The following is a 23,201-nucleotide window of genomic DNA, read 5'->3' on the forward strand; positions in this document are numbered from 1 at the left end:
AAAACATACATAATGAACTTACAAGTTATCCCTGGTTTAACTTTTTCGTTTTTTTTAGTCACAGTTCACAACTCACAATGGTTCCCTTTAAACGGCGAGCGCATTATCAAGCCATTGGGTACTATTTACTGTTAGAGATTACTATTAAAATGAACAGTCAAACCTAATTGAAAAGATGACTAACAGCTAGAGGTTACTATCATAAGAAATAAACGTGCTCGCCGCTATAGCGACTACTTATGTTCACATAAAGTTTAACATATAGAGCTAAGTAGTCATCCCCCCCTATTCTTCGTGCGGTGGTATGGCCCTTCCCATCTGTTCAGCTCCGGCGAGACTCTGATTGAAACAGATTGTAGGACTCTCCGGGTCGCAATGGCAACCGTCCCAACAGGACAGCGATACCAACTTTTTTCGTGTTTGTAATGTTACGGAGGCATTATACGTCGCGGAAGAATCTACTTTCTAATGTGAGAAATAAACGTTACAGAATTTCTTCAGTCCGAAAATGTCCCAGGGATGTACGGTTTCTGTGGAAGAGATCCAGTCTTGGTGGGAAGTCCCCGCCATAGCCCACTTCTGCTCGCTGTTCAGGACAGCATTCAACCTTCCAGACTTTGAAATAGAGGTAAACAAGAATTGTGATTGCTTGTAGTAACACGAGTGTGTTTCATTGCGGAAATGAGAAGTTGTTTGTGTCAGCTTTTTTGTCTATGTGGTGGTGCGAGCGTACTTTGTGTAACTTAGTATTTGGGTAACCAGCTTAGCATGTTCTCTGAACTTCTCGTACTAAGGCAATCCTGTTAAGGTAACGAGCCAGCGAGCTCGTTAGCAGAGCTCAAGCTAGCTTTATTTGCTCGCTGCTGTTCCTCAAAGTTGAGCCTTAAGCGGAATATAGCATACACGATGCAGCTCACAGTCCGGTGTTCAATGACTTGTAGTCGGTTGTCTATATCCAAGGATGCTCAGATGTTCAATTAACTTTAAATAGAGGTCCACTTGAACCATGTGCCTCTCGTTTGTTTTCATTTGGCCCGAGGCCCATGTTTATATTGCAGAGCAACCGTGTTTCAGGTCATTTAAATTAAAAGAAAAGTACCAAGAGAAGTATAAAAATATTATTGAATATACTTGGAAAAGTGTTAAAGGATACGAAAGGGGAATATTTAAGTGAATTGGATTTATTGCTTATAGTAATGTGAATATTTTATTTTGATTGAGAGCGCTTACTAACTTGAATTGTAGTTCTGCTTACTAACTGTATGTTCTGCGCTGCTGTATTTTGGTTTCCTTTTCTGTCAGATAAAGTTAAGTTCATGGCGTGAGGTTTGAGTTTATTGTCTTGCAGGCCATCTGGCTTGTGTAGCCAGGGGACGCAGATGCTGTTCAGGCATTGTTTGCTCGCCCAAGTCCTGTTCTGTTGGAAGAACGAGGGTTTAACGATTTTTCTTAGGGTATTAATTGTCCAGGGCAAGTTAGTGGAGTAAATAATCCAACTACTATCTGTCCTGCCACAGAATAATCTACATTTATTACACTACGATTACATAATTCAACTTCATCACTCGATTTGCCCCCCCGTTCCTTGAAATGGATTCAGAGTTGATAGTACAGCTTAGTTCACGAGGCCTGGCATGTGTAAGATTTGCGTCAAAGATAATGAAGATTGTTTAATTAGTCGAGCAATGATCGCACTTTAAAGAAACTGGTAAGGTCAACATCGCGCATCAACAGTCTTCATCACTCGGTCATCCCCACCCCCTTCGGGAGAATCACGTAGACATCGGCTTTGTTGTTAAACGAAGTGGGAGCCAGATGGGGGCTCGCATTGCGCCTAGATAACAGGGAAGTTGAGGGTGTTGTACTGCTGCTTTTCTCCTTAAGTTTGGGTTGGATTCGCGCGAAATTGGCATAATATTGTAGGTAATAATCATTTAGGCTTCTTGATTTCAAGGTAATGCTTGAATGATATATTCGTCTTAAATCGTATCACTAAGTGGCTCACATGTTTGACTACATTACTTAGCTGGATTTCAGGGAAATATTGAGATTGATGTAGTAGTATTACACTTTGACATCTTAATTGGGCACAGGAGTGTTCAAGGTCACAACTCTTTTGGTTCTCATTATAATGATCTGCAGTGGGATATATAAAAAGGCTAAGTAGTGACTTAAGCTTACAACTTCCATTGAATGCTAGAGGAAAGTAAATGGCTTTTAAATGGAAATTAGCAACACTGTCTGCTAACCCCCACCCCCAAACACACACCCTCACACTTCAAAAGAAACTGTTTTAGGTGGGGAAATTACAAGTAGTCCTTCTAGTAACAAGCCTCCCCACCATCTTGAAATGTGTCTAGGCACTTATTTGGGTAGTTATTTTTGAAGCATTAACTAAAATTTCAGGGTCGCTGGGAGATGACTCCATGTGTACAATCACCAATTGTGATTTATTTATTTATTTTTTAAATGACTGACTTTGTCCCCAAGACAAGATTTACAAAAGCCTTTCTCCCTGAAGTTATAAAAGTTTTTTTTTTTTTTTTTTTTTTTTTTTATAAGTATTTCTGTAGTTCATTTCTTTGAATGAAACAAGTGGCTTTGCCTTGTGACCTGGCTGCTTGTGTTTTATTGGGACTTTTAGTACATTTATATTCAAAGTAGGAGTAAAATTCTGAAATTTGCCATGTAAATTTATCTTCTTGATTTAAATCTTCATTACTTTAAATGCTCTCCTACTTGAGTTTAGTTTTTGCAGGTACTGAAATGGAAGGGTTTCTTGTGCTACCATTAGGCTGTTACAGTACCAGACTAAGATGGTTTTACAATATGCTGAAAATTCAGTCCACTTCAGACACTTGCAACTTGTTTTTTCATTAAAAATGCACCACTTCTTATCTTGGGGGGAAAAACTGTGCAGTGTGTTTGGAGCTTTGCTTTTACCTCTGTGTGGACCTTGCTGCGTGCTCAACATGTGAGCCGCCAGAGTTAATAAGTTGTAAAAATTAGTCAGTTCAGGACACAGCATTCAAATAATCTTTTACAGTGCAGATACCAGCAGAAAAGACTCCTTGCAAATCCCTGCACTTTGGATATGATGATAATGAGCAATCAGCTGACATAGCCGTGTCTCAAAGTGATTTATGCTGCCTTGTTACTGGGGGCTTCCAATTCAAATATTCACTCTGACTTTTTAGAGTCTGGACATTTGGATCCAGCATGTTTACTTTCTGAGGACTTTGCAATGTAGAAAGAAGAAACTGTCAGGCTGACGTGTTTGTTTTGCTTTGATGCCACATAGCAGCAACAAGACAAGCTGGCTTGGGCACTTTCATGAATGTCGCAGTTTGGGCTGACTGTCGTTTACCTTTGCTTTTTTTTTTGACATGTATTGTCAAGGCTGGTAAAATTCGTCAGCCACGTTGTGCCACATTTAATAATCAGGATACATTTAGCCTGTGATTATTTTTTTTATTTGACATTCATTTTATTTTGTCTTCTGAGAGGTGCTTTATAAGGAAAGGTGCTTGAGAATGATTTATTGGGTAATATCAGTCAGCTTCAGTTACATTCCAGTCTGGATTTACAGGTTGAATCAGGGGTGGACTAGGGGGCAGGGGAAGGTGCAGGAAGTGTCTGTCATTGGTCATGACAGAGTGGGGGCTGCTGAGTGACTTAACTCTGGCATTCCTTCAGTCTTCCCTTGTGGACATAGCATGTGACCAGTGTCCATCTTTGCCACCCTGGGCCTCAAGAGAGTAGTGGTCAGTGTTGTTGCTGCAGAGGACCTCAAGCACTTCTGAAAACAACTTGAAACAGCATGCAGTCGACAGTGATAAATCAGAGAATTACAAAAAAATTAATAATTACTTGCTAAAAAGTGGGTTTCACCTTTTTGACGCACTTGCTCTCTAATGAGCTGTCTGTAGTACTTTGTCTGCCTTTCCCTCATTTTCTGCCAGTGAGTATATAGTAAATGTGAGTATATATACTGACAGAACTGAATTGGTTTGTGGATATGAAATGCATCACAAACAGTTAAGAAATGAGAATTAGAAGTTACTGCTGTTACTCACCTCTCTGTTACTCACCTCAGAACACCTTCATTATGGCTAGCAGTGTAAATGTGACATCAAAAAGAGTGGTTTTCCAACCCTATCCAATGTGGCAATCAGACCACAAATCCTGTTTGATAGTCCTGATGAAACACCTGTTTCTTTTCTTTCTTTTCGTTTTCTTTCTTTCTTTTCTTTTTTTTTTTTTTTTTAATAATAGCTGCTTTTGTTAAGGCTGCCACATTTGAGACCACAATGTTTAGTGCAATGTGAGACTTCTGGATATCGACAAACTTTGTGATCCAGTTCGCCGGTACTGTTGTGGCAGCTCTATTCTTTCTACGGTGCTGGTCAGTGATAATGGAGCACCCCCAGTCTTCTTGGCTAGCCTTACAGAACGGCCCCTTGCACATTGTTCCGGGGCTGATACACTTCACTGTCGCTGGTTTCCACTTTCCTCAGGGCTGCTGGCGGCAAGCTGGGAAACCAGTGCATGTATTTGTGTGTGTGGATGAAAGTTGAGTGGGAGAGATGGAGTGGACAAGAACAAGTACAGGCCAAGTGGAGGAAAGTGTCCTAGAGATGGAGAGCAAGTGAGTGATGAAGCAAATGCGTTTTAGTATGAGTAGCTGTCCTCTTTCCTGGCTTTTTGTCTGTGTGGCTTGTGAAAGGTTTCTTGGCTGTTTATCTGGTAAATGATCCCTGAAATCCCACAGCTAGCACACACTGTAGTCTTCTGTTGCTCACTACTCATTGATGTGCCCTTCATTGCCAGACATAGCCCTTCATGCCAAGGACCTCTGTTTCTGGCTTCATGTAAGTCCGTGCTCTGCTGGCAGCCTGTTTGGCCCATCACCATGCATTTGTTCCATGTGTCTTCATCAGCTGCCTGTCATCATCTGACTGAAATTGGTCTCCTATTTGGAGTTTTAGAGTTAAACATTATATTTCAACTTAAATGGAATCATTCATCTACTTTTTCTTTGCATAATAACAGGAAAACACAGTTTACTCAGGAGTAGGCTGACAAATCCAGCACTATATCTCAAGATGTTAGGCAGAGTTTTGATGTCCCACACCAAGATTAAATATCTTTATCTAAATAATAAATATCTTCTTGCCATTCTTGTTCAAACAATGAAAACACATTTGTACACTTTTTTTTCCTCTCTCTCTACACTGTAGATCCTATTTGACATGGTTGAAGAAGAATGTGCAATATGGGCCTAAGTTGGTTAGTAGTATAGGTCCCTGGATGGTAGTATTGTTTCGCTTGTCTGTAAGTCCAGCACTTTTTGTCCAAACAAATATTTTACAGCAACCATGGTGGCTTTCGAACAGTGGAACATTTAAATTTTTTTCTGCTCATCTCTGAATGAGCAGCTGCCTTGCAGTCAGTTTTAGATGTTCACTAGAGATGCTTCTGCTAATTTCTCAGCTAAGAGCAAAGCATACCATATGTTGGTTGGTTGTAAGATCAAAAACAGTCCTTATGAACCCCCAGTGTCTGAGGCATTGAAGACCAAGGAAATGTCCCCACAACAATAGGAAAAGCCTTAGTGGTATCATGTTGCAGGGCTAATGGTTTGATCATATAGCTGTAAGTAATGTCAAAAGTATAATACTTAGGGACAGTGAGCAAATATATAATCTATTTGTAACCAATAAACAAGGATTGAGTGTTGCCTTTCATGATGAAGCTCAAACTAACCATATACTCAAGAAAACTGTTCTCATTTACATATTTTTTTTTTAATTTCTGTTATCAGACAGTTGAATCACTCTGTAATGGTGACTGAAACCTAAAGTCTTTTCAAAGCAAAGTATTGCCACTTTGTAGCCACCTGAATGCAGTTATTTTGGGCCAACAAGACCAAGCCCTTATCTAAATGTAAGGGAATAACTGCAGTTTCAATCTTCACTGGAACTCACTAGCTGCATGTTATAGATCTACCACAAATGCTCAGACGTTTCACAACATTTCAGCTTCATTTCTTGCTCAATCCTGCAATTCTCACCAAATTGCATGCTAAATTGCATAAGGGATATGGTTAGCCAAGCTAAGTACAAGACAGTTAAGTGTTGCGAACCTCAACTGCAAGCTTTTATCAGTTCAGTGCCTCTTTGAGGGCAGGGGCAGAGCTACAGCTGTAATTGGCATTAATAGATTCTCTGGAAATTTCTATTAAGGGTTCAGTAAGTGTTATATAAGGCCTGTCCACCAAAAAGTTTTTGTTTTTTTTTTTCCCCGAAGTTGAAAGCATATGGGAAGCCAAACAATTTAAAAGCTTAACCACAACAAAACATCACTCATTCAGCTGGATGCAGCATGTGACTTACTGTGCATACACAGTAAATCATGTGCTATCCAGTTGGTTGTATTACGGCAGTGCACAGCTATCCAAACCGGAAGTAGTCAGAAATAGCTTTTATTTTCAAGAAGTTTACATTTTACATTGACTGCACTTCTTAATTATGTAATTTATCTGTTAGTGAATTAAATGATTTCTGAACGTGGGAGACAGTGTTTTGAATTAATCCTGTTCCTTACGGGATATCAGAAGATACATATCAGAAATGAGGCAACAATAAACTATGAAGGCCACAACATATGTTATTTTAAGAAACTTGATTGGTGAAAAGTAACTTTTCATACTAACAACATCAGTGCCTTTGAACATAGCCACCCTCTCAGGGGAATATGTTTTCTGATGGCGATATCTGACATTTTGATCTCTCAGATAAATTGAAATTTAAATATGTGATTTTGTGAACACCTGTTGATGTCATTATCAAATGATAATGATAATGGACAATGGTACGTCTATTTACTGAGCTAATGAATGGAGTAAGGGTAATTTTCCAACATAAACAAAAAATATGTTACCCTCAGTTTCACTGGATTTTTCTTTGAATTTAAGAATGAATATCACAACTCTCACTTTTTATTTATTAGATTATCCAAATTCAGGTGTTTGTTTCTTGTATACCATTATGTTAAGAATACTTTTTGCGCTGTTTTTATACTTTTAATATGTAATGCTGTGGGCTTCTCGCTAAAAAGTAACAGTGAGAAGTGCAGCGCTTTGTCCAGAGTTAAACATTGGTCAACTCTCACCAACCAGAAAAAGAAAAATCAAGCGCTCGGGTCAGACGGTCAACACCATTTCATGTTTTATGCATAGTATAAAAAGATAGGATTCCCATTGTAAACTACTGAAAAAGTATGCCAGCTTAGTTCAGTGCAACACTATAACTGTCCCCCTGAATGTGTGAAAATATGTACTGTTATTTATAGGTATTTTTTTTTCTGATAAACTGTAAAATGTATACTCCCTCTTCATGGCTTATGTACACCTTCCAGTGCACCACTTTAGAAAGACTGTAAACATTTGATTTCTTATTCAAAGACCTCTTCTCAAGACATGCAGGTTTTACTTGATTAGCAACTGTTTCTTCTGTTAATTTTGTTGCACCAGTTAGATTGCTAACTGTTTAAACTGCCTCAGTACCAACAATTCATGAAGTTGGTGACTTCTCATATTTCCTAACATGGTGACACCCAAATTCAGTCTGACTAATTTAAAAAAAAAAAAAAAAAAAAAAAACAGTTTGCTTTTCATTATGAAATGCCTTATTATATAATTAACTGCTGAACTCCTGCAAACCACTGATCTAATGCCCTCTCCACTTGTTCTTTAACCCATACCCAACAGCAGTCCCTCTGCCCCATTCATCTCTCGGCCCCCAGTCTGCCCTGCCTGTCACTGTGCACGAACCCCTGGCATCACCATGACTAAACCCCAGATGGTGGTTCTTTCTCTCCCTTCCCCCTGGAGGGCTCTTCTCTGGGTGCTTGCTGCTGCCACTGCTGCTGCTGCAGCCTTTCTGGAGAGGGGGGGGCTTCTGTTTTTTTGTAACAGCCCCCTGTATGATTATAAAAGAAGATTTAGTCCTATTAGATCTGGTAAATAAGTGAGAGCAGACTGTCTGTGAGCATGCCCTTGTTTCTGTTGTCTAGAAAGCAAATGGATTAACAGGGGGAGTAGGATCAAGGCTTAAGTGTTGCTCCACAGCAGTCTCCTGCTCCCCACTTGTCCTGCATTATAACTGCAGATAGCAGTCATTTAATATAATGCCAGCCTGTTAGGGGTTGTGATGTGAGGGCCAAGTATGGCTGTGGTGAAGATGGCAGGACATTACTAGCAGATGAAATGAGGACCTAAATCATTGACGTTTACCTTCAGCCTTGGGCTGCTTTACCTCCTTTATCAATTCCTGGGAGGACAGTGGATCCCCACACACATTAACAGTGATCTTTTCTCATCCCACATCTATACTGTTCTATTTGCATCCCTTTTCCTTTCTTTCTTTCAGCCCCACCCACGGAGACATCCCAGCTCAGCCCTGCTTATTGCCTCATGGACACCAGCCTCTGACAACTTCCTTTCCAGATCGTAACCCCTTAAAAACTTTTTCACACTCTGCAAGTGCTGCTCTGACACGAAGAACCTTTTTGGATGTCTTTTTTTTCTTTTTTCTTTTTAAATGCCCTGTCGTGCATGCACTGTGTAGGTGTGGGGTGGGTGGAGAGCTTTGTAATAGGCTGCTCCCCTTCCCCCAGTTGTGATTGACAAGTGAGAGCAGCAGTACATGCATCAGATGGTTTCACATGGGGACTACGTGCACAGAGGGGGAGGTAGAAGGGCACATACACTGTTTTTCTTCACAGTTCTATTGTTGCAGCTCCCCATGGTTCCCTCTCTCTGTCTCCAGTCTGGGATAGCATCCCTTTAGTTTTGCATTCTCACTTTGCATCTTTGCAGCTCGTTGTGAAGCAGAGATCAGAAGTGTTAAAGAAACAGTGTGATGAGAACTTCACCAAAGCAGATCTCATCCAATGGGATAGTGTTACTCAAGTCAGCAGTTAAGGCATTTAGACAACATAGAGACAGTTTTTATGGACAGTGTAGCTTTCATCAAGTGTGGGTGTGTGTGTGGGGGTGTCAAAGTGGCAGAGTCATGTCCTGGAGGCAGCTACTGTAGTGGGAAAAGCCAGAGAGGCAGTTTTGAGTATGTGTTCATGTGTCTGCCTGTCTATGGACAGAATTTGCCAATGCAATACTGTTTTCAAGATAACTCTAGGAACATGGGATTGGTATGAGTTAAATGATGACTGGTATCTGGACAGATGCCACAGAATCCCTGAAATATTAAACTGCAACTGCATTGTTTTCCTCACACACACAGATGGAGTTGAAATACTTTAGAACGATGCTGAGTTGGCACGTAATACAAGGGAAAAAGGTGTGGGTGAGGGTTATATCTGATTTAGAGCCTACAATGTAACAATGTCGGCTTGTGCAAGGTGTCCCTCTAGTTTTTCATTTCTTTGTGCGTTCCCTCACATCCATTTAGATAGTTTCAGTAATTTCTCTCCAGGAATTTGCTGATATTTGTGAATCCTTTTATAGTGATGCTATGATTATTATTCCTTATCCTGAGATGACAATTGTTCTCTCACTGATAAATTTTAAAAACTGGCAAAAAGTAACCAGAAATGCATAGGAGGAATTGGTGGCGCTGAGCAGGTCAATCACAATCGTTGCAGACCCAACATGTAGTTACATTTCTAGGGAGGTGCACGTCAGGTTATGCTGTAGGTTTTCAGAATGACTGGAAGGCCCTGCTTTTTTTTCTTCCACCCCCGATGCCTCAATAGTGTTCAAATTAATTAGGAGGCTGGGTTCCTTCAAGCAGGGGCTAATGTTGGTATGAACACACCCAAAGTTCCCTGGGAGCTCTTGCACCATCATTGGTGAAAGTCAGAACCTTGACACACCAGGCTGACTTCAAAGAACTGGAGTCTTAACCGCATTTCCATTAGTACCTACTCAGCGCGGGTCGACTCGACTCAGCACGATTCACCACCGTTTTGTTTCCATTACAATTGAGGACCATCTCAGTATGGCTGGAGTCAATATAGCACTGCAGCCAGAAGTCTTGTGACGTAATTTGTATGCGACTCAAAGTCTGTTAGCCTTTGTCTACACTGCTGTGTTGTGCAATGGTACCCGTGAACAGCCATTAGCTCGGAGACCTCATGATAAACTTTCTCATTTCTCGTCTCCTCTCCTGCCAAGCACAGAAATGTTTGCACAATTGATTCTGGTGAAGGAGTTGCTTTCGTGACTCCGCTAGTGACGACATTCCCTGGCCAATCAGAGGTGTGTTGTTCTTTGACGTCACATTTTCGGATCACTTGGAACCCCAGCTGAAAAAACCCCGGTACTAAAAAAGTATCTGGTACCAGGTACTAATGGAAATGCTTGCAAACCGTGCTGCTTCAAGCCGCGCTGAGTAGGTACTAATGGAAATGCGGCATAAAAGACTGTGTTGTCACATCTCATCCCCTGTTAAATGTGCCATTTAAAGGAAGTGCAAAGGCTACACTCACTAGCCACCTGGCCTAAAAACATTCCCAGATCACATTTTGAAAGATGTGTCATTAAACAAAATGATTAGAGCAAAAGTTAAGCTGTAATTGACATTACGATCCATGATTTTTTTTTTTTTAAAGGCTCCAAATACACGTGTGATGAACCCTTTATTTTTCCTTTTCAGTGGTAGTCATTTAAACAATTTATTATTGTATATGTGCCTGTACATGTATAGTTCCACTGGGATGTCCGCTGAAGCAGGAAGCTCAGTTTTATATGAGGAGGTTGATGATGTGGTGTCCTTAAAGCTGGCAGTGGATGCACAAGAGGCTCTGCTGCACTGGGTGGCCTCCCAATCTCCTGGGCTTAATGATCCTCTCCCACGTACTCAACGAGCTAGTCCATGCAAAAGGTTTCCGTTTGTCTGGAACAAGCTCAACTCAGGAAGGATCTGTCCAATGGCCATCCCTCTCCTTGCTTCCCACTGTCTCTTCTCTGCAGCCAGGCCACCTGCCCCACCTGGCCATGACATGGACATAATAATAAAACTCAGCAGAAAGCTTAAACTGACCTCAAATCTGCTAGTGTATATTTAGTGTTTGTCTCTGCTCTCACATTGTGGTTTAGCTCATGCGGAATTGTTTTTTTTTTTTTTTTTTTTTCTTTTCACGTATGTTCATGAAGAAATTACATTATTGCTGGAGTCTCTATTTGTTGGATGTTGGACTATGTCAGAATCTCGAGGATAGAAGTTGAATATGAAGGACGCAATTCTTGTTTCAATGCATTACTCAAATGTATTTGGCAACAACACAAGGTTGTTGATACTTTCCTCTGATCAGATGAACCGTACATCCTGAGGATGTGAGGGCGTTTTCCTGTGGTGTTACGACTGTGTTCATGTTTGTCATGTGGCAGGAGGTGGTTACATGTGGGGGTGGAGGGTGTTGTCAGATGATGGCTCCTGGAGGAGCTGAAAGTGGGAGGGGGTGGTGGAGGAAGAAATGAAGAAAGAAGCATAGAAGAGGAAGAGAAGAGTCCTTTACACAACAAACAGACCTCCCTTCCCCCTCCAGCTAGCCATGCACACGTCCTCCAACAGTTGGTGATATAGACCTCGGAGGAGCTGTTAACAGCAGTGGCATGGAAAGTGTCTGCTCTGAGGGTAGCCAGAGGCCAACCCCCAGATATTGCAGGCTTTGAGGATCTGCTTTAACCTTGGAGCTGCTGATACAAAATGCCACTACTTATCACAACCTCTCTCTTTCACCTACTACAGCTTGTATTGGCCAGACACACATGCACACATTTTATCTCAGTTTTTCTCTCTTTGCAGATATGGATTGGGACACATGATGGGTCCATTAGTGTCCACTGAGAAAAACACATTTCACTTTTATCTGGAAATGCAGCTGCTCTGCTCTGCATTGAAATCTGTTGGCTGTTTTAGCCTTGATGTCTTTCTTTCAAAAAGTCAGGTGATCTTTCAGTTGAACATTTACAACTCTAATTCGTATCAGAGTCAGAGACTGTGTTTTGTCTCAGTGATATCACTGTAACCCCTATAGCAGCTGATGTGCCTGCCTGTAATGCATTTTTATTGAATACAGTCAATTCATGATGGACCCACTCTTATGAGACAGCTGTGACTGGTTATGTGGCTGTCTCCTTTAGCACGAACTACAGTCAGAGTATCAGTTGGCAATTCACTGTTAAACATTTAGCATACATATGTATCAATACTATATAGAAGTTCTAGCTTTACCTCCATGTCTTTTAGTTTGTCCTGTTTTTTCCACATGCATCTCCTTATCTTGGATGTTTTGCATGTTTTCCGATGTTTATTTTTACGCTTTTTAGGGAATAATTAAATGACGTTTGTCAAAATACAGATGCATGGTTACCAAGGCTAGACATTCAGCCAGGCTCATGTTTTAGTCAAAGAGACAATTGAGAACTGACTGAAACGTCTTGACTCAGGCGGATGCACACAGATGCAGCATATCATTGTCATTGTTTCTATTTGAATAAGGGGTTAACTGCATAGATCAAATTGTTTTAGGCACTAGAGACTTGTCTCACCTTTTCCACTGCAAGTATTTTAGGTTTTATAAATGAAGTGAGTGCAAATTCTGGGGTGTTTTGGCAGTTAAATAAGTATAGCTTTAATTTGTTTCCAGTGAGTAAAATGCACATGGATAATTTGCCCTTGAGATGTCTATAATTCTTACTGTCATGCTTTTTCCAAAATCTGTCATACTTAGTCATGAACATGTAAAAATAGACTTGTTTACCTTTATTTGCATGAGGCTGGCCGTGAATATAATGTAACTATAAACAACATCACGAGGGAATGACATTGAGGTGGCCAGCATTTTCCTTATGTGTTGACTACTGGCCAAACAGCAGTTTGTTTATTGTAGTGCATCTAAATACTTTTATTAAAATTCCAGTTAAGTGGAAGTATCTCCCACATGCATTGTTTTAATGTGTAGGTGTGCACACAGGCTTGCCTGACTGGTTCTGTCATGCCAAGTATAGAGCGGAGAGTATTTGAGAAATATTAGCAAAATAATTAATGTACTACTAACTGCAATACTTAAACTGCTGCAGTCACAGTGTTTCTAGTGACTACATAAATGATAAATGAGGTCAGAGGATTCTTAGAGAAGTTCTTATCACAGAGCAATGGACATAGTTTCTAGCTATTTACACACTTTGTGGGCTAAAGCACATGCAGTCATTTACTACATTTTCACAGTTAGGTGAGCAGTATCTGTAAAATACACTGTAATTAAGATTGGTGTACTGTATTTGATGGAATAATGCATTTAGAAGTTGCCACATGCCAGCATATTTTATCTATGAAGCAAATTTTTCTCCGGAACAATAAACAGTTTTTGTGTGTGTGTGTGTGTGTGTGTGTGTGTAAGCTTTGCTGGTGACTTATTTGCTTATTGGAGTCATGTGTTAGCAGGCACAGTATTATGCTGGCAGTAGTAGTTGAAATCATTTGAGAAACGGTATTGTGTAGAGGTACATAAAAATAATGGGATTTAGAACTGGTGGTGGTTTTTTATTGGTCACGGGGACTTAAAAAGGTTTTGCTTGTGTGAATAAGAAACTTTTCTACCCTTACTGTGAGAATGCAGGCGTTTTATTCTGCTGATTCTGTGAAGACACATTAGGTGTGATTGGGCCTTTTGAAAAGGAGAAAAGAACAAGCGGTTAGCCACATTGTCACTACAAGTGTTACTTTTTGCACTTGTCTGCCGCTGTGTTGAATAGATGAGACAGTGACTTAAACACTTTAAGTTGTGTTAGTGGATGTGGTTATTTATTTGCACTTTTTTTTTCATCTTCTTACTGATAATGTAGTGAAGAGAATACCTGTCATTTACATTCTACTTTACTATTTTGCCCTCAGTTCCAGTGAGGCCAACAACTGACTGGGGTGTGGATAATGTGTGGAGGGAGAAGAGAGATAAGGAAGATGGAGAAAGGAAAAGAGTGGGGTGGAGAGTGGAGCAAGGGTGTTGTCAGGGGAATAATAGAATGCCTCAGAGGCCCTCATAGACACTGGGCAGCAGGGCAGGGGGAGGAAAATGGTGTGAAAGAGAGGAATAAGAGGTTAAGCCTGTGAGAGGAGCAGAGAGAGAAACAGCAGGGGTGTCTGGTGAAAGAAGTGGCAAATACCTTCAGGGTGAATTGCTGATTGCAAGCCCTGCCTACAGAGGGAGTGAAGTGATGACACACCTTTTGACTAAACCTTGAGTCACCCTCCAATCTTTGTCCCAGTATGTGAAATGAATAGCCTGTTTTTCACACCAGTGTATTGGTGATAAGTCTGACAGCTTGCCCCAATGATTTATGCAAATTATAGCTTATCAATTATTCAACTTTCTTATCTTCAAGTCCCATTGATCATTAATGTGAAGCAGTCAAAGTACTCCATCGTTTTACCACAGCTGAGATACATATATGAATGAAATCTGGTGGGCGTGGTGTGTTTTTGTCTGTTAGTAGTGACTTAGTTTGGGGGCTACTTTCTGTGTGCATGTGCTTATTTGAGGGGATAGGTTCTCACAGGACATTTCCAGCTGCAGCAGAGTGTCCCTTGCAGTCCTTTATCACGCTGAGTGTTTGTTAACATCAGGCCATAGAGGGATTGGCCAATGAATTGGTGACAGAAGAAAGGGCAAATAGACCACAGTAATTTCCCCTCCCTTTGCCATCTGAGATACTGTATGGCACTTGAAAGTTGGGGACGAGTTGGGTTAATCCAGCGGGCTGCAGCGAGCCCTCCACTTGCTGTTCTGTACTCAACTCTGAACTCTTTCCCCAGCCTTGGCCCCCAGTTTTTTTCCAAGTGTGATCAAAGTGCAGTTTGTCTCTGATGGATGGGCTCACTCTGGCCCAGAGGCTGCCTGACAGGGGACCTGGAAGTTGAAGAAAGCATGACACAGGATCTCACTGCATCCTATGCACATGTGCTTGAAGACAAAAACACCCAAGTGTGTCTTTGTATTCAGATTTAGCTCACGAGTAAACCATGACTAATGAGCTAGCCTGAGCACACATTAAAACCTTTAATGAGTCACTGTTGTTAAAGCTCTGTCTACCTTGTCTATGCTTGTACAGTTACAGTATACAGTATTGCAGTTCAGGCATGTATTCCAACCAAAGTTTCATGACTCCAAGCAAAGCTGCACAGTTGCTTTGCCCTTAAATGAAGTCTTGCTTACAGTAGTGTGAAAGTTTCTGTCAACGTTACTGCTGGTCTTGTAGTGTGATTTGTTAAATGTGTCAGTTTGAGCAAGTAATAATGCTGCAACAATACAAATTTAATTCTGTAGTATCTAAAACACTTGGTATTGATCACCAAATCGTTAGTTTTAACCACTACAAGATGTATAAGATGTTGAGGTTGGTAAATCTTAGATGTCTGGCTACTTCAGGACTTAAAATAGGCTTTGATTTGCTCCTGGCAGTCACACACACTTATACTCTTAAATCCTACAGTGTAAGCCTTACTCTTAAACTCCATTCCAATCTGTCTGTGGGTATTGTGAATATGTTCTGTAGGCTTTTAAATTAGCCTCAGTGTGCTTGTAAACCTAATGAGCTGTTCTTTTCAATCATAAGAAATTGAGTCTTATCTGCTCTCATCAAACTCACCACAGGTATGCATGTTTTCTTTCGCTTTTCCTTCATGCTCTTCAGCCTCAAGCAGAAACATTTATCTTTTTCAACGTCTGTTTTTCAACGTCTCTCTCAACCTTGTCAGCAGTTCTCCCCTTTTTGTTTTTCATCATGCTGACCTGTTCTCTACTGGCTTCTGTCATTCTCCACAGCCAGGAGATGTGTACACTGATTATTGTGGAGACAGCACAATAATTTAATTAAAAGTATATCATTTTTTTTCCTTCTCAAAGCTGAGAGGAGTGTATACCGGAAAGATCAGCATTTATAGGTCTTTCGAAAGTACTACATGTGTAGTAGTACTTGTGAAAAAGAGGAAAGAGTGATAGAGGCTGTGAAAAGCAATGGCCATTGGGGTGAAGAAGTGGTTAGCTGTAAGCTGTCTGTATGAGCTTTGAAGGGTTTGTTCTATATCCTGCAGAAGGGTGCTTTTAAATGAAACAGACACTCAGTTGATGGAACACTGTGCATTTGCATTTCCTCACAGCCCTCAGCTCTCCCCTTTCCTTCTCATCGCTCTCTGGCTTGACTTCAGAGTCCTTGGGTGTGATCAAGGAGAGCTGTGCATGCTGGGAGAAGCTGTGTGGTGTCCAGTGCCTTGGGTTGGTCAGCAGAGGAGAATAGGGGGCATATCTGTATTGTAGTTCTGAGCCTCTGCTTCCTGCTATCCTTCCAGTGGTGCTTTCAGATCTTTTAGATTTTGCTCTGCCAGTTACTGCCGCTTCATAAAACCTTAACGACTTAAACACAAAGCCAGGCAGGAGAGGGATCATGACAAAACTTGAACCTCAGCCCAACAACCACAGGCAAACCAAGAAGCCTTAATAAGACGGGATGCAAAGTCTAGCTGGTTCTCCTCCCACTTACCTCTGCCAGCTTACCTTACAGCAGTTGCGAAAATGTAGTCTTCATTTTGATGAGAAATACCACTTTGTGTATAGTGGCTAACAATTGTTTAATACACTGAAAACCACCTGTTCATTTCCCAGTCACAATGCTTTTGCCTTTTTGAAGATGCCATCATTCACAAGATAAACTTCTCTGGTTGCTTTATTCTGCAAACTGGTATGTTTGTATGGTTGTCTCTTGCTAAGTCTGTTAAATTACAAGTGCTTGTAGTTTTTCACAGGTTCATTGACTGTGTCCCCTTGTATACAGGAACTGGAGAAAGCCCTGTCAGAACAGGACTTGGACTTCCTTGGGGACCTCGTTGCCTGTCTGTTGCAGGGATGCTACCAGCGCACTGACATCAGGTAAGTAAAGAATCAGAAAAGAACCTGTCATACACGTAACCTTGCTGGCATGGGGATGTAAGTCACTTCTGGAAAGAAGCATACTTCTGACGGGGACTACAGAGAAAGTTTTGAGTCATGGTAGAAAGCAGGGTTGAACCAATTTGGATTCAAATGTGGAGATGATTAAAAAAATGTCACTATAAGAGTTGGCTTGTTGCAGATGAGGCTGAAGTCATGTCATGTAGAGATGCACAGAGGTCAGAGTTGGGATCGCTGTCCAGTTTCAGTAGAGTAAAGAGGTACCCTTTGTTCAGTGAAATGCCAGAAAGGTACTTCAGAATGTATTTTCTTCAAAATCTTCTTATATTTAAGAAATAAAGCAAAAGTCATTACAGTTTTCTAAACATGTGAGGCCAGTCAAGAACATTAAGTCAGCTCTGTATTCTAATCTAAATCCAGCCTTACTCTTCAACAAGGTTATGTTAACCTTTTAATATTCTTACATAATTAACATGATATATTCAGACCTGTATTGAGGTGGGTAGATTGGTAAAGTTCGGCTTGGTTACAATATTTAGAATATTGTTAGTTAATTTGTTCTGAAAAAGAATAGGTGAATAAACGCAAGCTGAGCCACATCTTTCTGCTGCTTAAAACTGTGCTTGTGTAGAAATTTAGAGTGTAGCTGTGAATGTGTCTGTAAGAAAAAGCTAAAGCATTTACTGAATTTTTTTTAAACAAAGCAGAGGCACAGTGGAAACGAATTATCATTTTTACTTAAATGTGTAGCTGTCAAGATCAAACTTTTCTTTCCATCTTCTTCAGATTAGTCATACCACCCAGGAGCCTTCATAGGAAGTCTGAGTCACAGGTGTAGTAATTCACTGAGGAGTCAGAACTTAGTCACCATATGGAGAGTTAAACTAGTGATATGAGGTATGGTGACATAATGCTCTACTGTCACAGAGATATGAAAGCAGCATAACCACAGAAACTTTTTCTATCCTTTGTGATCAAATGGTGGGAGAAAGTGAACGTGAAGCAGAGGTTGTTATTCAAATCCACAAATGTGTTTGGCCTCTCATGGGACTTCCCCTTCAATACGCCTCCTAATCTAACCCATCATTATATAGTAGAATAGGGGTACAGTAAAGTGATAAGCATAGAGGCAGGAATGATCCAGTTTTTCCACCCAGGCAGCCGGTAACAGGAGGACAGCCTGCTTTATTGGACTGGACAGGCGCTGGCATCCTGGGGGTGGCTGCTCAGCCCTGGCCTTTCACAGAGCTGCCCTTTTCATCCGCACGCGTTAAACGCTCTGCCGGAGCGGGGGAAAGAAGGGAGGGAGGATGTTGAAGAAAACTAGGGACAGAGAAGAGGAGAGAGAGATGGGGTAGTGAGGAGGGGCGAGCCTGCAGCTGTGTGAAAAGTGCACGCTGCTCTTTCAAGATAAGCCATTTTTTTTCCTCTCCCTCTTTCTCTGCGTTGTTACATAGATGCTCACCCTTGCCCCAAGCCCTTGTTCTGTTCATCTGAGCTGGAACTGAAAGGTACAGATTAATCAGCTAGACCTGAACCGGAACCAACATTTATTTACCAGTTCTCACCCATAGCTACAACACAACTCCCATTCAAAGAAACTAGTCTCTCTTTTTTTCTTTTCTTTTTTTTGCCAGCCCCGCCTCCTCTATTTTTCCAGCCACTATGATAGTATGAACTTTGCCTGTTTCCTGGAAAGCGAAGCTAGTTTGTACTGAAACATGCTGTGTTGGATTTACAATGCCAAGATTTGCAATTGAATTGGTTGAATTTATCCATTCAGACAAATCTCAGTACAAAAATGAAGCCCTGTGGAAGGATTGTTATTTTTAAACCTGTAGCCAATGGGTAATTGTGATTTAGAAAATTCTGATTTGATAATCTTCAGATGCATCATCAGATGCATGAATGTACAAATTTACTCCAGGTATAGCTAACTCATTTGAGTGACTTAAAAAAAATCCATACGGGGGGGGCTCTGTACTAGAATGTCTGATGGTTTTGTACATAAATGGGGGGAAAACAACAGAATAGACAGAGATGAGTAAGACTGCTCTACCGTTTAGCCCCCAGGCATTTAGCAGTTACCTGGACGACATCATCAGCTACCGGTGGGAGCTGGAAGAGGGGAAACCCAACCCTCTTCGAGACGGGCCCTTTGAGAGTTTACCCCCTCGCACTCAGGTGGAACTGCTACACCGGCTCTGTGACTACCGTCTGGATGCTGCTGATGTCTTTGACCTGCTTAAGGTACACCAAATCAGCAACTAAATGAATATATTAATTTGGGTACATGTAATTGATTAAAAGCAGTTTAAAACAAAAAACAAAGTTGAATTCACCCAGCTATTCTACTTTAAAACATTATCAGATATATTTGTCTCTGAATAGCTGTCATTTTACTGTCGCATAAGAGCACAAGATTTTAATTTCCCTGTTGTTTAGAAGCATATTTACTACCATAACCTAAGGGGCTTTTCTGCTGTACTGTCCTTCCATTTCTAATTTTAAAACGGTATACTTGGCTTTCCCTAGAGATAAGATTTTTATAATTCATGAACACTCAAAAAAATACTGGAAGTGCTTTGTGTCAACACATGATTCACAGCTCTATAGGCTCAAAGAGCTAAATGACATCATCCTGTAATGACACACTACATATGATTTAAGAAATGTTATCTCCCCACCCCCACCTCCTCTAGGGGCTTGATGCAGACAGCCTGAGGGTGGAACCCCTGGGGCAGGATGGAAATGGAGCCCTCTACTGGTACTTTTATGGCACTCGTATGTACAAAGAAGAGCCAGTGAAAAAGAAAGTAGAAAAGCTCAGGTAAGTATCATAGGTGCCCCCCACCCCCTTTTTTTTTTGTCAGTAAGGAATGAATGATCTGCAGTTAACTGCATATTGAAGTGTGTAGTTATAATAATATTTTGGCACTTGTTTATAGTCCGCTTAAGGATTAATTATAGAGGTTGATTATAGTTGTCTTTCATTCCTAATTACCCATGTTAACAGGCTATAATTTTAAAATTCTTTTTTTTTAACCTTTATACTTTTGATTCCCCCCCCCCCCCCTCCCCCCCAGTGCTGAAACAACTGATCTAACATTACCAGAGAAAAAGAAACGGGGAAGACCACCAAAGAAGAGAAAGTTAGAAGATTCACCAAGGTGAGAGGAAAAAAAAACTGCAAAATAAAACTTTGCTGTCAGTATTAACAGGGTAATGCATACACACAGACATGCAGAGCTGTGCATGTGCTGTGCAGATGTATTGGTCTCTTCTGTTTCCCATGTGGGCTTTTGAGTGCAGAACTGTTAATGTACCAAAACAAAAAATAGAAGATCTAGAACATGATGCCCAGTCAGATTTTGAAGACCTAGGTCGTCATGTCCTTTGCGTTCAGTCAGTTGTTGGTTTAACCTTTACTCTACTGCTGGGCTCGAAATTTAACAAATGATTAATCGAGTGTTTCTGGCATACACTCTCTCAACAATATTCTCACCACATGTGTAGTGAGGAATTTTAATTAATTCCAAAAAGTAGAGAATATAAAGTGCAGGAAAGCAGTTCTTATATTAGAGCTACTTTTAAGCATACTGTTCTTTGTAGGGATATATTTTATTTAACCTCGTGGTTTTATATTTCTTATAGTGAGGTGGAAAGTGATGTGCCAGAGGTGAAGACAGAACATGGATTGGAGGACCTTCCCCCAACCACAGGTAAAAGGACTTCAATCAAAGAATCCTTGTGCTTTAAGTTCTGACCAAAATTTTTTGCTCCCTTAATTGTGTCTGCATTTTTTTTTTCACTAGAATCAATGATCCAGTATCTCCCTTCTCCCCCCATCCCTTTTTATTTTCCTTCCCAGGCCGCAAGCGGGGTGCTTGGTCCCTCGTGTGTGATACGGAGGAACAGTGGCTCAGTCTGGCAGAAAGCATCAAGGACAAAACCTCCCCACAGGATCGCCACCTCTACCGTGTCATTAGCCAAAACTTCCTGCCTGAGATCAGCAACATGATTGAGCACAAGGTCAGACACTGGAGACACTACCATCAGTCTCCATTACAGCAGTATATAATGTCTTCTATGTCTCTTCTGTCTTCTGCTGGGCTGTGGATTCATTAATATGAAAGCAATTATGCACAGACTTAGATTTGTCCTTGTTTGTGTGACAGTCATGAGCACCAGGGTGATTTGATGAAATACCAGCTCATAAACAGCAAAATGAGACATCCCAAATGTGACAGTGTTAACATTTGAATATGCAAATTGAATTTTACTCATGTGTACTTGACTGCTACTGTCTGTTTTCATAATGCTTTTCTTTGTTACGATGCTTTCGCCAACAAACTGCAAATATCTAAACTGGCTAGCCGCAAGAACCTCAACTAGTTTAGTTTTTGCTTAATCTAATCTCAGGTCTTGAGACTTTGAGGTCCCTTTATTTCTGTTCAACTTTCTGTCCTGCTTTTATGTTCTGTTGTCTTACAAAAGTTGTTTCTGGGACCCCAGAGTCTTGCCTGTGCCAACTGCACAACAGGTGGAGTAAAGGAAGGCTGGTCCCTAGTCAGCTTTTTAGGCTTGGCCATATGTTATGTGCATTTACCTCAGATCTTGGTGCTTCAAGGAGAGATGATACAGACACTCACTCACACACTCTTTGTGCTCTGTTCCAGTATGTCAGTAGTCATTGATTGCTACAGCTGGTCAAGGAAATGTAGGTCCCTGTTTTGATCCCACCCGTTTGTATGAAGATTAGTGGATGCTGTCTGCTCCAGTGATGTATAACCAGCAGTGGCTGTTGCTATAGAAACACTTTGAGCCTTTTTCTGTCATCAGCAATGAAGTAAAGAATCCTGAAGGCGTTCTGATGTCAGAGAGGTCACTCACCAATGGCAAATGGACAGTGAATGAATTTGAGTCATTCATCAGTTGTATACTCTGCTGTACTACTCATACACACTTCATATAGCATTCAAAAATCTATCGATAGCTTCACTACACAATATAAGTGGAGCTACAATAGATCTTTTGGGCTTGTTGGTATTTGCGAGAGCTTGACATTCCACTGCAGCACTTTAAACGTCAAGAGACAGCTCTCTTCACTTTATATGCTTTCTGTCAAACATGATCACAGTATGGGGGGAACACTGATTAATTTAAATTTGTTCAAGGAACAGACTCAATTAAAAGAGAGTACATTCCCCTAGTGCTCTTCTTATATATAATATAGATCACACAGCAGGAGATCACATTAAGATGCCCTGCTTAGTAATTATAATAATTATACTGCCACTGTGATACTGCACAGATTCTGCCCTTGATTTGCTGCCTAGACCAAACACAGGTTAGGCAACCAGAAATTAAAACATTTCAAAAATGTATTTATTTCTGTTTGTTAGTCAGTGCTGTGAAATTAAAAAGTTGTAATCTTTGAAACTTCATAATCCCCTGGTTTTATGCAAACTTTTCTTGTGAAGTTAGAATTTCCCAGAGCCCAAAGAAAGATCTTTAAATCACTGATTTTTGCTTCAATCATCCAAAACCCAGTTCTACAAAGTGCAGAAAACTGAAAAGTTTCCTGTTTACATATTAAACAACCAGCAAAGGGGAAAGTGTCTGATATACAGCTTCCTCAATGTTGCACATATAGTTTGTGTACAGCCTGAGTGGCGATCTGTTTCGCATGGGCGTTTTATAGGATTGTGGGCTTAACCTGTGCTTGCTTGTCTTGCTCGATCTCTGTCACTCTCTCCTCTCTCTCCAAGTACCGTATTTTTCGGACTATACGTCGCTCCGGAGTATAGGTCGCACCAGCCAAAAAATGCATAATAAAGAAGAAAAAAACATATATAGGTCGCACTGGACTATAAGTCGCACTTTTTTGGGGGGGGGGTTGATAGAATCTGAGACCCAGAGCAGAAATTCCATCTTGAACGGCAATTTAAAATAATAATCGATTAAAGAACAGGACGAACACGGTTACGCCTACGTTATGCTAACGTAACACGTTCAGCTACATGACGCACAACGAACACGTGTTCGGTATGTTATCGTAACATTAAGTTATTCAGATAACCATAGCATAAAGAACATACTAACAAGTTAACCAAACCATCAATCCATTGAATTCTTCATCCTCGGTGTCACTTCTAAACAATTCCGTACACTCCGTAGACGAAGCGCCGCTTCCTCTTCTGTGTCGCGTTAGTCAGACTCGTCGTCAG

General features: G+C 40.8%; 1 protein-coding gene across 1 annotated transcript in view; it reads left to right on the top strand.

Annotated features, from left to right (window-relative positions):
* Positions 1–363: 363 nt before the first annotated feature.
* Positions 364–23,201, top strand: part of cecr2 (CECR2 histone acetyl-lysine reader) — a 29,149-nt gene continuing 6,311 nt past the window's right edge. The window contains exons 1-7 of the mRNA XM_030731985.1: positions 364–628; positions 16,856–16,950; positions 19,038–19,221; positions 19,674–19,801; positions 20,058–20,141; positions 20,626–20,693; positions 20,843–21,003. Coding sequence (XP_030587845.1) covers positions 509–628; positions 16,856–16,950; positions 19,038–19,221; positions 19,674–19,801; positions 20,058–20,141; positions 20,626–20,693; positions 20,843–21,003 — 840 coding nt within the window. The 5' untranslated portion in view covers positions 364–508. The remainder of the gene's footprint in view (positions 629–16,855; positions 16,951–19,037; positions 19,222–19,673; positions 19,802–20,057; positions 20,142–20,625; positions 20,694–20,842; positions 21,004–23,201) is intronic.

Source organism: Archocentrus centrarchus, chromosome 6 (genome assembly GCF_007364275.1).
Source record: "Archocentrus centrarchus isolate MPI-CPG fArcCen1 chromosome 6, fArcCen1, whole genome shotgun sequence".
NCBI lineage: Eukaryota > Metazoa > Chordata > Actinopteri > Cichliformes > Cichlidae > Archocentrus > Archocentrus centrarchus.